Source organism: Nyctereutes procyonoides, unplaced genomic scaffold (assembly GCF_905146905.1).
Source record: "Nyctereutes procyonoides isolate TBG_1078 unplaced genomic scaffold, NYPRO_anot_genome, whole genome shotgun sequence".
Taxonomy (NCBI): domain Eukaryota; kingdom Metazoa; phylum Chordata; class Mammalia; order Carnivora; family Canidae; genus Nyctereutes; species Nyctereutes procyonoides.
The window spans coordinates 36,031,446-36,050,619 of NW_026575049.1; the positions used below are offsets into that span (position 1 = coordinate 36,031,446).

Sequence of the window (19,174 nt, forward strand, 5' to 3'; positions counted from 1 at the left end):
CCAACACACCCTGCAAATGCTCCAGCAGGCATGGGCACCACTCCAAAGTGACTCTTGCTCTGGGGAGGAGAAATAACCCCACACACTAGCACACCCACAGTTCCAGCAGCTGAGTCTTCTAGCTGGCTGCACTGGGAGAAAGCCCTGCCATTGGGTGCACTGGTGTCTATGGTAGAGAAGCCAAGTGCAGAATCTAGTCTGACTGCCAGCTCCACTCACAAAGGAAAGCCTCTTAGTTGGTCCTGCAGGTAGAAAGTAATGCTGCTCAGTACCCTGCAAGTGCAGCTGAGAGGTTAACTGCAGACTGCTGGCACCACCCACCTACAAGCCCATGGAAGCCTCAGACAAGCCCCTGAATGGCACAAAAACCAAATTCTGCCCAGTATGCCAAGAGCAGGCAAAGCAGGATCACTGTAGCCAAGGGGGCTAAAGGCTCAGATCCAAAAGGAGAGCACACACAGCCTACATCAGAGACACATCTGGAGTACCTGGTCCTGGTCACTGGGGGCACAGCGCTACAGGGCACAAAGGGACCTCTTTTACACAAGGCCAGCATTTTCAAGATGAAGTGATACTGCTGACCTACCTAACACGTAGCAACAAACAAAGAGAATTACATGAAATGAGAAAACAGAGAAATATGTCCCAAAAGAAAAAACAGGACAAAACCACAGCAAAAGAGCAAAAGGAAACAGAGATAGATAATATGTAAAAAGATATTCAAGGCAGTATCTTTGATATTACTAACAAAGAACTCAAAGTAATGACCAAGAAGATACTCACTAAACTTCAGAAGAGTGTATGAATTCAGTGAGAACTTCAACACATACATAAAAGATACAAAAACAAAAACAAAAAACAGTAAGAGATGAAAAATCTATTCAAATAAAAAATACAGGGTAGCCCCGGTGGCGCAGCGGTTTAGTGCCACTTGCAGCCCGGGGTGTGATCCTGGAGACCCAGGATCGAATCCCACATTGAGCTCACTGCATGGAGCCTGCTCCTCCCTCTGCCTGTGTCTCTGCCTCAATCTCTCTCTCTTTCGCTCTCTATGAATAAATAAATAAAATCTTTAAAATTAAAAAAAAAGGAAAGAAAATGGATCTCTACTACACTCTTTATACCAAAATATATCACAGATGAATTAAATATTTCAAAGTTAGCCATGAAATAAATAAAAAGCCTAGAAACATAAAAAAATACAAAGTTAAATATTTTCCAAATGTTGGGGCAAGAGAAGTCTATTTTAACACTGATGCAATGGTAAAAATAAAAGAAAGGATATGGATTTAACTACATAAAAATGTAAAACTTTTCTATTCCACAGAATACTATTCATTCTAAAATTCATATAGAATCTCCAGGCAGAGTCAACAAAAAATGATCTTGAAAATGAAAAAAGCTGAAGGTTTCACACTCCCTGATTTCAAACTTGGTGCAAAACTACAGTAATCAAAATAGTATGGTATTTGCATAGAGATATACGGGTCAATGGGATAGAGATTGTGAAATGATGTTCATCATTCGTGAGAGACGCCAATATCACTCAATAGGGAAAAAGACAGTCTCTTCAATAAAGGGTGCTGGGAAAACTGGATATCCACATGTAAAAAACGAGCTATACTTTTATCTTGTACCAGAGACAAAAAACCTGAAAACTAAAAATGAAGCAAAGACTTAAATGTAACTAAAACTAAACTAATTTCTTGAAGCATTACTTAGCTTTTACTTCACCTACAAAGCCAGCAAGCATGGGCTGAGTCCCTGACCTGCTTTTCTGCCCCTCTGGTTAAAAGCTCACATGATTACTGAACCCACCCAGACAATACTGGTCAATCTCTAATGGAAGGTTATCTGATTAGCAACCATAATTCACTTCTACCACAGAATATAACATACAGGGATTAGGATATGAGTTTCTTGAAGGAAGCAAGCCTTCCAGCAAGCAGAAAAGGCATTTAGAAGACAGATTCTAGGTAAGGATGAAAACTAGAAATAATTTTCTAAAATGAAACTCTAGGGCAGCCCAGGTGGCTCAGCGTTTAGCGCTGCCTTCAGCCCAGGGCTTGATCCTGGAGACCAGGGATGGATGGAGTCCCACATCGGGCTCCCTGCATGGCGCCTGCTTCTCCCTCTGCCTGTGTCTCTGCCTCTCTCGCTCTCTCTCTCTGTGTCTCTCATGAATAAATAAATAAAATCTTAAAAAAAAAAGAAACTAATAATTATGAAATTGTTTCTGAAAACATTAAACCAACAACTATAGATGTTCAGTCTAAAAAGTTTTAATATATTTCTTGTAGAATATAATCATCAACCTCTAATGACCACATAGACTAATGAGAAATCATGAGCACCAATATCCAAATTAATGTCTGTAACTTAAGAAAATGATCACTTCTTTTTGTTAATGAGAAGCCTCTTGCAAATAGACTTTTTATCCCTTTGTGACAAAAAAAACAAAATTATTTTAGTGGAATTAAAATCCTAAAATGACTGTTATCATGAATTATTCATAGCACTAATCATTTGCCTAACAAATATTCTGCCATTTTTATTTTTTTATTTTATATATTTTAAAAAATTTTATGTATTTATTCATAAGACACACACAGAGAGAGGCAGAGACATAGGCAGAGGTAGAAGTAGGCTCTATTTTTTTTTTAATTTTTATTTATTTATGATAGTCACACAGAGAGAGAGAGAGAGAGAGAGAGGCAGAGACATAGGCAGAGGGAGAAGCAGGCTCCATGCACCGGGAGCCCGAAGTGGGATTCGATCCTGGGTCTCCAGGATGGCGCCCTGGGCCAAAGGCAGGCGCCAAACCGCTGCGCCACCCAGGGATCCCAGTAGGCTCTATTTTTAAAAAGAAACTCCCATTATGCTAAGAAAAATAGAAGTATGAATTAATTTTAATTAAGTCTGAAGTGAATCATTTTATAACTACCAGTATGGTCAATTTTTTATGAAAAGTACTTTAAATATTTTTTTCTCTTGTAACATATGCAGCAGGCTCTCCAGTTTCATTCTCCATGAATCATATATAACAAATCAAAAAACAAACCTTTATACACTTTTCTTGAATATCATTTCTCTGAGAAGCAAATTTGAGTAGTGGCTTTTCACCATCCATTCCAGATTCTTCACTTTTTATTTTACTAAGGTGATGATCTGAAATCCAGTCCATGAAGACAGTTAAAAGTTCATAAACTTGTGCATTAAGTGGTACCTATATGTAAAAAATTAAATCAAATATTTATTTCCACTCACAATCGCATAAAATTTCAAGAGCAAGCTTTAAATTTGGGGAACATAGAATAATTTACCTAAAAAGAAGGTCACTAAAATATGTAATGAATGACAAAGCTTCTCTAAACAAAGGAAATTCCAAATCAAATACCTCCAATTAACCTTAGAAACATGTTAAATGATGGCTGAGAGAAGAGAAGAAAACCCATCTTAAATAGGAAACTGAGCAAAGGGTTGTAAAGGGGAGGTGGGTGGTGATATAGGGTAACTGGGTGATGGGCACTAAGGATGGCACACGAGATGAGAAGTGGGTATTATACCATACGCTCGCAAACTGAATTTTAATAAAATGAAATTCCTGGAAGAAAAATGTATGAGATGCAAATTAATTAATTAATTGCTTGATTGATTAATTAAAAATATAGAAGATATATGAGACAAAACAGAACTTTATTTCTGAATGAAGTAGATTTGAAAGCAGAAACAAGATTTTATTTATTTATTTTTTAAGATTTTATTTATTTATTCATGAGACACAGAGACAGAGACAAAGGCAGAGGGAGAAGCAGGCTCCATGCACAGGGAGCCCGACGTGGAACTCAATCAAACAAGATTTTAAATAACTCTCTTGTACCCTAACAGTTCTGTCTTCAGAGGAGCTGAGGTCCCATTATAATTAACAGGGTCCCATTAATAATTCAATATTTTACATGTAACAGAAAAATAGTTTCATTTTTCTGAATGTAGCTGTCCAATTTTCCCAGCACCATTTGTTGAAGAAACTGTCCTTTTTCCATTGGATATTCTTTCCTGCTTTGTCAAGGATTAGTTAACCATAGAGTTGAGGGTCCATTTCTGGGTTGTCTATTCTGTTCCATTTATCTATGTGTCTGTTTTTTATGCCAGTACCATACTATCTTGATGATTACAGTTTTGTAATACAGCTTGAAGTACAGAACTGTGATGCCTCCAGCTTTGGTTTTCATTCTCAACATTCCTTTGGCTATTTGGGTTTTTTTCTGGTTCCATATAAATTTTAGGATTGTTCTGAACAGGGGTAATTGTAACCTATTTTTTTCAAACAGAAACTTTAGATGATAAGTTCAATCATTTTAGATACTAAGTATAAAAACATCTCCTTTAATAAACATGGAAGGTTGTATGACAGGAAAAAGGTGAAGGTGGGAATAGTGAAACATTTTCATTTAGAACCACAAAAAATCTATTTACATATGTGTTGCCTGGCAGGCCAGAGCCAGCCCTACTTGTACAAGAAATCAAAGGTCCAAGCCCAGAGAGAAAGCAGACCTTGGACTTGGAACCTCAGAAAAGATGTGCAGGTTGGTGTTGATGCCTTCACTGAGGTCCCCTCCACCCACCTGGATTAACAGCTACTTCTTGTAGGAAAGAACTGAAAAAGACACAAGAGCACTTTCTAGGATGATGGAAATGTTCTAAATCTAGTTGTATGCTACATGAGTATAGGCATTTTTCAAAATTGACTAAGCTATATACTTAACAACCTCTGCATTATGTTACTGTATGTTATACCTCAAAGTAAAAAAATCCTTAGGAAAAATAAACAAAGCCCATTCAGGCATGGATTGGAATCTAGACAGAAAATATTGAAAGCTTGTAGAATCTTCAAATACAATGAATAATAAAGCTCTTAATAAGCTTAAGGTCTGCGTCTGAAACACTGCTGAAATACTTTGTTTAGCTCTTGTAAATAAAAGCATATTAGAAATATTATACAAATATCTCCTGTAAAGCAATTATTATGGTGAATCCTTCCATACCACACAATGATGTTGGCAAAAAAAAAACAAAAAAAACAAAAAACAAAAACAAAAAAACATTCAAGAACAAAGCAAAAATGTCTTTGCTTTCTATTGGAGATATTTTCTATTGTATCATACCTTGTGAGTTTTTAAGACTGGTACTTTTTCTTGTTTTAAACTTTTCATTTCATTGGCAGCATGCGAATTTCCTTTCAACCTCTGTATTGTCAAAAATTCATACTTCCTCTGCAACAATACATTTCCATGAATTAAAACACAATTGTTTAATTAAAGATAAGAAAGCCCAAAAGTAATCATTTAAAATTCACTTGCGTCAAAAGAGCAGGCAACTTACCTGTAAATTATCTAAGCGAGCTTGAACTCTCTTAGCCTGAATCTCCATCTTCTTGTTTTCTTCACTTACTTCATTTAACTAAAGTGAGAAGATATTAAATATTTCAACATAAAAGTTAAGCTGATTTCATACTAAAGGTTTCCCAAATAATCTATCTTATTTAATCCGTATAACCAAAAAATGTAACAAAACAGAGTTAGCAGTCATGACTAAAGATCATAGCTGATGGTAATTAGACATCGTAGAAATCATTTTGAAATGCATAAAAATACTGAATCACTATGATATACACCTGAAAACAATAGGATATTATATGCCAATTATAGTTCAATAAGATAATAAAAATTTTAATGTAAAAAAAAATCATAGCTAAAATCATCATTGGTCCCTAAGGTACTAATAGTATCTAAGTTTACTTCATTCTATAAAATTTGCAAGTCTCTTGACATCTTACAAGTATATGTTTTAACGGGAAATGTCTTTTGATTGAACTTTTTATGTATATACAGAAAATGTACAAATTAACTATGCAGTGTAACTAATTATTGAAATTGGAATATGTAAATTTAAGAACTGACATGTTTATAAATATTGAGTCTTCATATCCATAGTCTTCAATTTACCTAGATGTTCTCTATTTTCTTTTAACGTTTTGTACTTTTCAGTAAATATATTATGCATATCTTTCCTTTAGATTTATTCCTGGAAAGCTATCTTTTTTGATGCTATTATCTGTGGTATCTTTCAATAAATAATACTATTTTACTGTTGGTATATAAAAATACACTTGATTTTTGTATATTGAACTTACATCCAAAGACTCTCCTACATTTGCTTACCTGTCTGTATATTCATTTGGATACCTACATATACAGCTACATAATCATGTTATCAGTAGATAATTCTTATTTCTTCCTTTCCAATCCTTATCTTCTTTTTCCCTATCATACTAACTAGAACTTTCAGTACACTGTTCAATAGAAACAGTAAGTACTCTTACTTCCTTCTGATTTCAGAGGGAAAACACTTCAATAACTTATTTTGTTGTTGGATTTTTTTTGTAGACACTTTATCAAAATTAAGTTCTCTTTTATTACTATTATCATGAGCTGGTGAATTTTATTATCAGTAGAAATTATGATTTTTCTCCTTATCAGATGTGTTTCAAATGAGAAACCACCTTTGTATTCCTATATTAAATCCACTCAGTTGTATTATTTTATGTATTGCTAGATTCAATTTCCCAATTTGCATCTATATTCACGCAACTGGTTTGAATCTTACTTTTCTTGTAACAATTTTGATACATTTAGTTTCAAGGTTATGCTGGCCTTGTACAGGGGATTTTTTTCTCTACTTATATTTAAGGTACATGATTTCCTCCTTAAAATTCCTAAGTCTTACCATTCCTTCTTTGGAAGTAAAGTGTCTTGTTTTTCTTTGTTCACTTTTAAAATTTTATCTTTATCTATTGTTTTCAGCAGTTTTAAAACAATGTTCCTATGTATGGTTTTAATAATTATCCTACTTAAGCTTAAAATAATTTCTTGAATCTGTTAAATTGGCATTTTCTTTTACCAGTTTTGGTAATATGTGGCCATTTTACTTCACATATATTGTTTTTACTCTATGATCTCTTTTTGGATTCCCATGTTAAAAATTTTAACTAAACATCTCTTTTATTTTTTTTAAAGATTTTATTTATTTATTCATGACACAGAGAGAGACAGAGACAGAGGGAGAAGCAGGCTCCTCATGGGGCAGGTAACCCAATGTGGGACTCAATCCCAGGACCTCAGGATCACATTAGCCAAAGGCAGAGGCTTAACTGACTAAGCCACCCAGGCGCCCTAAACATATCTCTTTTAGAAATTTTTTTTTATTCTTTCTGTACTCAGTGTTTTTATTCCAAAACTTTTTAGGAAATTATCTTCCAGTTCATTAATCCTGTCTTCTGTTGCACTCATCTGCTATTAACCCATTCATTGCAGTTCTGAAATTCAATTATTTTTTAGTTTTAGAATTTCATCTTAATTTTTTTTATAAATTCTGCTTCTCTAATGAAGCTCTCAATCTTTTTTTCTACTCTCTTGACCATATTAATCATTATTTTAAAGTCATTGACTACTAGCTCCAATATCTGGAACACTGGCAGGTATATTCATATTATCTGAGGCATTTTTGTTTTCTTCATATTGAGTATGTGATCCTATACGAGAAAGTCATATAGGAGTCAAGTGCAAAAATAAGAACTTTTAGAAGTCTGCTCTGGTGAGGGATGTCCCTGCCTAAAAGGCACTCAGGTGGGTGAAGTGAGGCAGAATCCTAGGTGGGACAGTGTGGTCTCCCTGGGGTCACAGAAAGAACAGGAGTACCTGAGTACAGCCGGATTCCCAAGGACTGGAGTGGGGAAGCTGAATGCTATCCGCAAACCCAAGAGTGGGCTCCCCGCTCAGGGTTGCTATAAACCACAAACTGAGCAGAGCCTAGTAAGTGGCAGAACGATGGTGAGACTACCCTCCCTCATCGGGGAGAAGCAGCACGATGCGTGCCACAGGAGTCTGCGGGTTTGGAAACTTGAAGCAGGATTGTGTGCCTGAAATAAAAATGCTTGGTCACAGGCTGGGTGAGCATGGAGTGCAGACAGAGACAGGACAGACAGGAGTGACTGCTTTCCCCAAGGACACACTGAGGAGTTGGGGGCATGAGCTTTCAGCTCTGGGGCTGGAGACTGGGAGGCTGCCATTTCCATTCTCATCCTCTAAATCAGTGTGAAAGCCTTCAGGGAACAAAAGCCACACAGAGCAATCAGAAACCGCTTACAGAGCCTGGTCCGCGGCAAGGGCAGTGCGGTTCCACCCGGGGAAAGACAACTGAGATTCAGTGCAACAGGTCCCTCTCCGAGAAGACCAGCAAGAACATCCAGCTGAGACCAAGCTTACTTATCACACAGAACTACAAAACTCCAGTCCTAGGGGAACACAGTATATAGAACTCATGGGTTTTCCCTCCATGATTCTTTAGTCTTCCAATTTTAATTTCTCTTTTCTCTTTCTTTTTAAACCAATTCCTTATTTTATCAACTCTTTTTTTGTCTTTTTAAACTTTCATTTCCACAGTTACATTCTATCCATTCTATCCATTTATCATATTTAATTTTACTTTTGTACATATATATAAGTTTTTCTTTCACAATACAATGTCTTTCACAATATAATTTTGGGATATAGTTTTCTATTCTAATAAACAGACCAAAATACACGCAGGATCTACTGTGTATTGGTCTGCTCTGTTCACCTATTTAATTATATTATCTCTCTAATATTTTAGATTTTCTTTTTCAGTTTCAGGTCTCTTCTGATTTGTTTAGTATATATTTCTCTGGGGTTGTTGTCATTTTAGTACTTTGATCTCTCATTCATCTATTTTTCTCTGGATAGAAACAAGACAGAAAAACTCACTCAAAACTCACTCACTTGTTTACTTAGAAATTCACTCAGAAAAACTCACTCAAAACTCACTTGTTCTCAAAAAAGAGAACAAGAGGCAGTACTGATTTCCAGGGACTTAATCAGTATAGATATAAGTAACATGTCAGATCTAGAGTTCAGGACAACAATTATAAAGATACTAGCTGGGCTTGAACAAAGCACAGAAGTCACTAGAAAATCCCTTTCTGGAGAAATAAAAGAACTAAAATCTAATCAAGTTGAAATTAAAAAGAGATGAGATGCAACAAAAAATGGGAGTCTCTAACTGCTACAATAAATGAAGCAGAGGAGAGAATCAGTGATACAAAAGACAAAATAAGAGAATAAAGCTGAAAAAAAGAGATAAATAACTACTGTATTATAAAAGGAGAATCTGACAGATAAGTGATACCATAAAGTGAAATATTAGAATAATTGGGATCTCAGAAGAAGAGGAAAAAAGAGGGGGGGGGCAGAAGCTGTATTTGATCAAATAATAGTTGAGAACTTTGCTAATCTGGGAAAGGAAGCAGCATGAAAGTCCAGAAGGCACAGAGAAACCCCCTCAAAATCAGTAAAATAGGTTAAAGGGTATCCTACTAAAGAATGAGTAAGTTAACCAGGAAATTAAAGAATTTTAAAAATTCATGGAAACAGGGGATCCCTGGGTGGCGCAGCGGTTTGGCGCCTGCCTTTGGCCCAGGGCGCGATCCTGAAGACCTGGGATCAAGTCCCACGTTGGGCTCCCGGTGCATGGAGCCTGCTTCTCCCTCTTCCTGTGTCTCTGCCCTCTCTCTCTCTCTCTCTCTCTCTCTGTGTGTGTGTGACTATCATAAATAAAAAAAAATTAAAAGATTCATGGAAACAAATGAAAATGAAAATACAACTGTTCAAAACCTTTGAAATGCAGCAAAGGTGGTCCTAAGAGGAAAGTATATAGCAATACAAGCCTTTCTCAAGAAACAAGAAAGGTCTCAAAAACACACACCATCTAACCTTAACCTAAAGAAGCTGGAGAAAGAACAGCAAATTAAGCCTAAACTCAGCAAGAGAAGATAAATAATAAAGATTAGAGCAGAAATCAATGAAACAGAAACCAAAAGAACAATAGAACAGATCTACAAAACTAGGAGCTGGTTCTTCAAAAGAATCAGTAAGATTGATAATCCCCTGACCAGACTTATCAAGAAGAAAACAGAAAGGACAAAAATAAAATCATGAAAGAGGAGAGATCACAACCAACACAAAGAAAATACAATTATAAGAACATATTATGAGCAACTATATGTCAACAAATCAGGCAACCTGGTAGAAATGGTGCATTCCTAGAGACATATAAACTACCAAAACTGAAAGAGGAAGAAACAGAAAACCTGAACAGACCCATAAACAGCAAGGAAATTGAAGCAGTAATTGAAAATCTCCCAACAAACTACAGTCCAGGGCCGGAAGGTTTCCCAGGGGAATTCTACCAAGAATTTAAAGAAATAATACTTGTTCTTCTAAAGCTGTTTCAAAAAACAGAAATGGAAGGGAAACTTCCAAACATGTTCTATGAGGTCAGTACTACCTTGATTCCAAAACCAGACAAAGACCCAACCAAGTAGACCATAGACCAATACCCAATGAACATGGATGTCAAGATACTAGTCCATAGGATCCAAGAGTACATTAAAAGGATCATTCACCACAACCAAGTGGGATTTATTCCTGGGCTGCAACGGTGGTTCAACATCCACAAATCCACAAATGTGATATACCATATTAATACAAGAAAGGATAAGAACCATGTGATCCTCTCAATAAATACAGAAAAACATTTGACAAAATACAGCATCCTTTCTTGATTAAAACTCTTCACAGTGTAGAGTTAAAGGGAAGATACCTCAGTATCATAAAAGCCATCTATGAAAATCCCACAGTGAATAATATTCTTAATGGGGAAAAACTGAAAGACTTCTCCTAAGGTCAGAACACAGCAAGGATGTCCATTATCACCACTGTTGCTCAACATAGTACTGCAAGTCCTAGCCTCAGCAATCAGACAACACAAATAAATAAAAGGCACTCAAACTGACAAAGAAGTAGTCAAACTCTCACTCTTCATAATGACATGATACTGTATGTGGAAAAAATAAAAGACTTCACCCCACAATTGCTGGAACACATACAGGAATTCAGCAAAGTTGCAGGATATAAAATCAATGCACAGAAACCAGTTGCATTTGTATACACTAAGAATGAGACAGAAGAAAGAGAAATTAAGGAATTGATCCCATTTACAGTTGCACAAAAATCATAAGATACCTAGGAGTAAACCTAACCAAAGAGGCAAAGGATGTGTACTCAGAAAACTATAGAACACTCATGAAAGAAATTGAGGAAGACATAAAGAAACAGAAAAATGTTCCATGTTCATGGACTGGAAGAACAAATATTGTTAAAATGTCTATGCTACCTAGCACAATCTATACATTCTATACATTCAATGCAATGTCTATCAAGCAGGGATCAAATAGGATCAAAATACCATCAACTTTTTTCAGAGTTAGAACAAATAATCCTAAAATTTATTTGGAACCAGAAAAGAATCCAAATAGCCAAAGCAATCTTAAAAAAGAAAACCAAACTGGTGGCATTCAAACTCGGACTTCAAGGTATTAAAAAACCATAATCATTTTCAAGATCTACAAATCTGTAATCATCAAGACAATATGGTACTGGCACTAAAACAGACACACAGATCATTGGATCAATTAATCTTTGACAAAGCAGGAAGAATATCCAATGGAAAAAAGATAGTCTCTTCAACAAATGGTGCTGGGAAAACTGGACAACCACAAGCAAAAGAATGAAACTGGACCATCTCCTTAAACCATACAAAAAAACTAGACTCAGAATGTATGAAAGATCTAAATGTGAGAAGGGAACCCATCAAAATTCTAGAGAAAAACACAAGCAGCAACATCACTGTCCTCAGCCAGAGCAACTCCTTGCTAGACAATCTCCAAAGCCAAGTGAAACAGAGGCAAAAATAAACTACTGGGATTTCATCAAGATAAAAAGCTTTTGTATAATAAAGGAGACAGTCAACAAAAGTAAAAGTAGCCTTTGAGATGGGAGAAGATATTTGCAAATGTCTTATCAGATAAAAGGCTAATATCCAAGATCTATAAAGAACTGATCAAACTAAACACCCAAAACACAAATAATCCAATCAAGAAATGGGCAGAAGACATGAACAGACATTTCTCCAAAGACATGCAGATGGCCACCAAACACAAGTAAAAATGTTCCACATCACTCGGCATCAGGGAAATAAATACAAATCAAAACCACAATGAGATACTACCTCACACTGGTCAGAATGGCTAAAATTTCCAAGTCAGGAAATGACAGATATTGGCTGAGATGCAGAGAAAGAAAACCCTCTTACACTGTTGGCAGGAATGCAAGCTAGTGCAGCCACTCTGAAAACAGTATGGAGGTTCCTCAAGAAGTTAAAAATAGAACTACCCTACAACCCAGCCATTGCACTACTAGGTATTTACTCCAAAGATACAAAATGTAGTGATCTGAAGGGGCATTTACACCCCAATATTTATAGCAGCAATATACACAATAGACAAACTGTGGAAAAAGCCCAAATGTCTATTAGTAGATGAATGGATAAAGAAGATGTGGTTTATATATAGTGGAATATTACTCAGTCATCAGAAAGGAGGAAATCTTACCACTTACATCAACACGGATGGAACTAGAGAGTATTATACTGAGTGAAATAAGTTAATCAGAGAAAGACAATTATCATGTGATCTCACTCATGTAGAATTTAAAAAACAAAACAGAATATTATAGGGGAGAGAGGGAAAATAAAACAAGTTGAAATCAGAGAGGGATACAAATCATAAAGAGACTCTTAATCATTGGAAACAAAGTGAAGGTTGCTATACGTGAGGGGGATGGCAAGATGGGATAACTGGATGATGGACATTAAGGAGGGCACATGATATAATGAGTACTGGGTGTTATATAATGAATTATTGAACTCTACCTCTGAAACACATTAGATGTTTATATCTCAGTTAACTGAATTTAAATTTTTAAAAAAAAGAGGGAAAGAAAAGAAAAATGAACATTTAAAAAAGAAGAAGAGGGGTGGATGCTGAGGAAGGGAGGAGGAATGGAACAAAGTGACCCAGATCAGCAAAGCATACTCTTGAGAAGTGATGGGAGAATGGAATTCCCAGCCAGATATTTCTCATTTCCAGTGTTACTAAAAAAGAATTTTCCTGAATGTAATGAGGAAAATAATAATAATAATAAAAGATGGTAGACTCTGACATGAAAAAAAAGAAAAGAAAATCATAAGAGAATATACATTTACAATACTGTATTGCATTTATCGAAAAAAACTTCATATAAGTGGAACACAGTTCAAACCCATGTTATTCAAGTGTCAACTGTATATATTATTCATCATGCCAAAAGCTGGCAAACTATAGCCCATGGGCCAAATCTGAACACGGCCTACAATTATATATAAAGTCTTATTAAGAACATAGTCATGCTCATTCACTTTCTTATTGCCTACAGTTACTTTTGCATTATGTCAGAGTTCAGTCACCATGACAGACTGTATGGTTCACAGAGCCCAAAATATTTACTACCTCATCCTTAACAGAAAATAATTGCTGCCCCCTATCTACACTAAACAAAGTGACCATAAAAAAGCATTCTGCCAGCTAGTACCAAAGGGTTTCTCCCACGTTCTTTCAGTTTAGACACACTAGATTAAAAATCCAATTACCAATAAATCAATCACTTAAAAATTTATTCCACTCAGCACACACTCATGCAAAGACATACAAAATTATTAAGAATTATATAATCTTAAGAGAGAGGTGTGGGCAATAATGTTCTTTGGCTAGCAATTAAATCCTTCTAAAGAAGAATGCTAGAGTTGTATGGTGACAGATAGTATCTATACTTGTGGTGAACATAGCATACCATACAAAGTTGTCAAATCATTTTGTTGTACACCTGAAACTAATATAATGTTCTGTGTCAACCAACTATACTTCAATTAAAAAGAGAAAGAAAGAGTACATGTTAGCTTGAGTGTAATGGGAAAAAGTCATGTCTCCAGAGATAAGGCAGGCTTCCAGACAGCAGTAAGTTAAGGCCATCCATACTCCTGCTGTGGGAGGCCATAAATGAAGCCAAAGAAATTCAATCAAATGAGAAATGGTGTAGCTAAGTATCACTGCCTATGAAAAAGACTTTAACAAGCAATAACTACAGAACATCAAAAACAGAAACTGAGAACAGATAGCTAAGAATTCTAGGATGCATATTATCTGAGAGTCTAATCTCAGTTACATTTTAAAATCCATGAAGTCTTCCAGCCCAAAGCTTTCATTTTTGAAGTGACTGGGTTTATCCCAATTTCTGTTCAGTCTACTATTTCGCCTCACACAAATGCACACATAATCATTCTCCTGTCTCTCTTCAACATACTTTCACATCTTTCAGTCAAAAACTGGCAAAAGGTAAAAAAACAAACAAACAAAAAAAACCCCAAACAGATACAACTCAAAATATTTGCTTTGCAACTTCAGTATTAAGCAGTGACCTAGATTATATCAGTTACATAATCACAGTACAATAGGAGAGCACTCTGTATGACAGCACTCTGTACTCACGAGACCATGAATAATGTGAAGGCTTCCTTCTAGTACAGTGCCCAGCATATAATAGATGCCCAGAAAATAAACAAATCTTAAATAAGCAGTGGTATAAAATAGCAATTATAAGTATTAGATAAAATCAATGCCTAAAAATCTCCAGATTATCATGTCTTTTATTTCTTTTGCTTGTTTTAAATCTAGTAATTGCTCTTATATTTTAAAAATTCCAAACTGCAAAAACATCTCAGCTGGATGCTAAAACAGATGATGAGAAATCAAAAGCTTAAGAATATCATATTTATATTTGAAAGTATTCTAGGAAATAAAGTTAGCAAATAAGGTTAATCAAAATTTTCTCTAGCCAGAATATAATCTAACACTTGGATATATAACTTGTTAAATATACATAAGTTTTTAAAATCTTATAATCTAGTATTTATCAACATAAATCTTACCTGTTTTTTTAAGCTATCATTCAATTCTTTCAGTGCATCAAAAGAGGATCTTAGCCTCTTACTTTCTTTCTTTCTTTCCTTAAGGACTTCAGTTAAGTGCTCAACTTCTGCATCGTGTTGCTAGAAGGGAAGAAAAAAAGTCTGATCTAAAAATTAGGTAAGGATTCCATGTCACTAATGCTACTGAACACAAAATAATTAAAATTTAGAACTCCTTAAATCAGGACTTTAATCAGTGCATTTAGGCATACATGACTAATACTGCAAATAATTTATAAAAACTGTATCATCAACCAATGTAATAATTAAGTGTTAAAAGCATTTGTTAAGTCCCTATTAAAAAACTATTTTCTGCTTCTGCTCAAAAAAAAAAAAATCCAATGAAACTCACTGAAATAATTTCTTTCACATTATGGAGAAAACAAGGATTTCTATCTTTTTTTTTTAAATTTTTATTTATTTATGATAGTCACACACAGAGAGAGAAAGAGAGGCAGAGACATAGGCAGAGGGAGAAGCAGGCTCCATGCACCGGGAGCCCGACGTGGGATTTGATCTCGGGTCTACAGGATCACGCCCTGGGCCAAAGGCAGGCGCTAAACCGCTGCGCCACCCAGGGATCCCGGATTTCTATCTTTTTCAAGAGACTAGCTATTCGTATTTATAAATTAAAGATTTAAATTACCCTTGAAAAGAAATATTCATAGATAGAACAAACTAATTTCTTGTTCTCATTAAATAGCTAAAATTGTTTACATCATTTAACCCTCTAATTATATTTAAATGAGATAGCACATTTTGATTTAAAGTGCAAACATGTATAGTTTATTTCACCTTTTATTCTGAAATTATTTATAATGTATTAAAACAAGCAATTTTTTACAGGAAATAAAAAAAACTGAATCAATTTCTTTCTTCCAAGTAAACATATAGGTATCATTAAAATAAGGCTGTTATCTTTACACTTAATAAGAATAACAACAAACAAATCTAAAGAGAAAAAAAAAATCAAGCATAAATCTAGGATGGAAACTTCTTGAGAATCCAAGCATTTCTTCTCCTGCCCTATTTAAAAATCCAGTCATGTGAAAATATTAGCTTTAAGTAATTTAACTATTACATTAAATGGTTCTTTAAATAACTTAGTATATAGTCACAAATACAGTTATTTCAGTTAACATTCTCATTTTCCAAATTAAAAAAAAAATAGGATATAAGTTCCATTTCCAGAAAGACAAGAAAAGCCCACTACACTCTAGTTCTGTTACTAATAACAACTAAAATCCTTAGAAAAAAACACAAAAAGTAACTACCCTAAAGACTGTAAAAAGTAAACAGAAGCAGGGAATTGTAAAAAGGAGTGAAGACACAGAGCAACCCTCAAGGTGAAGTTTTCAGGGTTTTTGTTTTTCCCTTTCTCTAGTAGTCTTGCCCCCAAAGCAGGCCCCTAACTACTTAAGTGCAGCTTTAAGCTGTATAAGCTGCTAAAACTCTAAGAGAAAATTCTGCCTTTCCATCCAGGGAAGCCAGGAAACAGGCCACTGTGAGCCAAGGAATGTGGGGAGTATATTAAAGAAGAGACGCAGAAAGAGGATCCTTTCATTACAGTGTACATAAACCTGTGGAAAACTGGCTAAAGCCTAAGCTGCTTAAGCACAGACAAAAGCAGCAGAGCAAACGTAGCGAGATCAGAGCTCAGTTTAAATATACTACCCAAGTTGCAGACTAACCTCCCAATTCCTTAAGCACGGAAAAGACACTGAGCACCACAATAAAGGTCTTGACAATTGAACTAATAAGATTTCTATCACTGCCTGAGTATCAGACTAAACCTAAGTGGCACATGTATAAGACAACTCTGAAGCAACATCATAAAAGCTTTGAAAACTGAACCAAGATTGGGTCACTTCCCACAGAAGGTGACAAACAACTCTGGCCTACACCTAATCAGGATGGAGGAGGGAAAATGGAGCAGGAAGATCCTGAACTCACCTCTTTCCATGAATACACCAAGGTTGCAACTACATGGAGAGCAATCTCCTCTGAGAATAACGTGAAGATGAGCAAACAGCTCTTCTACAGGTAAAGATATGAAGAAACAAGGACATCAAGAAGGGTGAGAGAGGCAGAAATAAAATCTGGTCAGGAAACAAACCCAGGCATGGCAACCCACAAGCAGAAGGGATAGCACAGAAATGGAGGTCCTAAGGAGTGGAGTTCAAAGCCCCATATCAGGCATACTGCCACCCTTGCCCTGGGATCTGCTCTAGGAAGACAAGTCCCCATAATATCTGGCTTTGAAAATCAGCTGGGCATAAATCCAGGAGCACTGAAAAATCAGCATGGCTTAACTCCCGGAGAGCTGCAAGCTAACAAGAAACCAAGACTCCACATTAAAGGGTCTGAACACAATCTCACTCACTTCAACACCCACCATACAGGTAATGTGAAAAGTGCCTGCACCATATATTAGGGATATTTACTAATTTTAGCATATGTGCCAGAGGATCAGGGATCTGCAGGAAATGTCTCTGGGAGAAGCAGCCATGGAGTGCCAATTTTTGGTCCCTTTTTCAGCCTAGCTGTTCCAATGCTAGTAGGTGCCAGTTTTAACACTCTCCATCCACCTTGCCAGCACTGTTCACCTCACTCTGGCATTCCCCTAGAGATCCACCCCACCCAACTCACTCAACCCAGCAGGCATCCCTGGGGACCCACTATACTTGGCAAGCAATCTCTATAGCAACTACCCTGACACAACCAGTTGGCATCCTTAGTCAGGATGGGCAACCATTCAAAGAAACTGTTGTCTCAGGGAGAAGGAGCCAGACCCACCCTGCAGAGTCACAGTCACCCACTCAGGCAGCAGCCACAGATGGGCCTCTCAGCCAGCATGCTGGCCAGCCCCAAACACCAATGCACCTGCAGTAGTCATGGCCAGGTAGCCAGGTGCTGGGCCAGGGCACAGTCCCATCCTCAACAGTACCAGCAGCAACTATAGCACAGTCACAAGAGGAGGGCATACATAGTTCACACAGGGAACACCCCTGAAGTACTTGGTTCTGGTGACCAGGGGATTATACTTCTGGGTCCTACATATCACCCTCTACTCATTGTCCATACTTTCAATGTCAGGAGATGGAAGTGTCCTACCTAATACGCAAAAACAGAAACTCGGACAAAATGAGAAGACAGAGGGATATGTTATGAACAAGAACAAAAAAAATCTCAGAAAAAGAACTAAATGAAACAGAGATAAACAATTAACCTCATAAATAATTCAAAGTAACGGTCTCCTCTACTTTGGGGAGAAAAATGGATGAACTAAGTGAGAATCTCAACAGAGACAGAAGATATAAAAAATGAAGATGAGATATAAAATATAAAAAATGAGATGAAGAATATAATAACTGAAATAAAAAATATACTAGAGATAATCAACAGCAGATTAGAGGATGCAGAAGAAGAGAAATCAGCAATCTGGAAGACAGGGTAGCAGAAATCATCCAAGTTAAACAGCAAAAAGAACATGAAAATATGCTAAGGGACCATAGTGAAGAGATGTAAAAAGATATTACAATAAGTGGAAATGAAAAAAAAAAGCTGGAATATAATTCTTGTATCAGACAAAACAGACTTTAAAACAATGACTGTAACAAGAGACAAAGAAGGGCACTACATAGTGATAAATGGATCAATCCAACTAGAGAACATAACAATTATAAATATTTATGCACCCAACATATGAGCACCTAAGTATATAAAGTAAATCTTAACAGACATTAAGGGAAATTGACAGAAAAAGAGTTACACTTGGGGACTTTGTCACCTCGCTTATATCAATGGATAGATCACCCAGACAGAATGTCAGTAAGAAAACAGTCATTCTGAACAACACATTAACAGATATATACAGAGCACTCCATCCAAAAACAGAATATATCTTCTTTTCTAGTGCACATGGAAACACACTTTTCCAACCATAGTGGTATGAAACTACAGATCAATTATAAGAAAAATGGAAAAAACCCCACAAATACATGGAGGCTAAACAACATATTACTAATAACCAGTGGATCAACAAAAAAACAGAGGAAATTAAAAAATACCTGAGACAAATGAATATGGAAACACATCATTCAAAAATTTTTAGGGCACAACAAAAGAAGTTTTAAGA

At 36.0% G+C, this 19,174-nt stretch overlaps 1 protein-coding gene across 3 annotated transcripts in view; it reads right to left on the minus strand.

Annotated features, from left to right (window-relative positions):
- The window catches only part of CCDC138 (coiled-coil domain containing 138), a 94,405-nt gene that overhangs the window by 54,479 nt on the left and 20,752 nt on the right, over positions 1-19,174 (minus strand). For all 3 annotated transcript variants that reach the window (XM_055328528.1, XM_055328527.1, XM_055328526.1), the window contains exons 7-10: positions 14,998-15,117; positions 5,383-5,460; positions 5,166-5,273; positions 3,062-3,226 (exon numbers count right to left, since the gene is read on the minus strand). In XM_055328528.1, the coding sequence (XP_055184503.1) occupies positions 3,062-3,226; positions 5,166-5,273; positions 5,383-5,460; positions 14,998-15,117 (471 nt within the window). The remainder of the gene's footprint in view (positions 1-3,061; positions 3,227-5,165; positions 5,274-5,382; positions 5,461-14,997; positions 15,118-19,174) is intronic.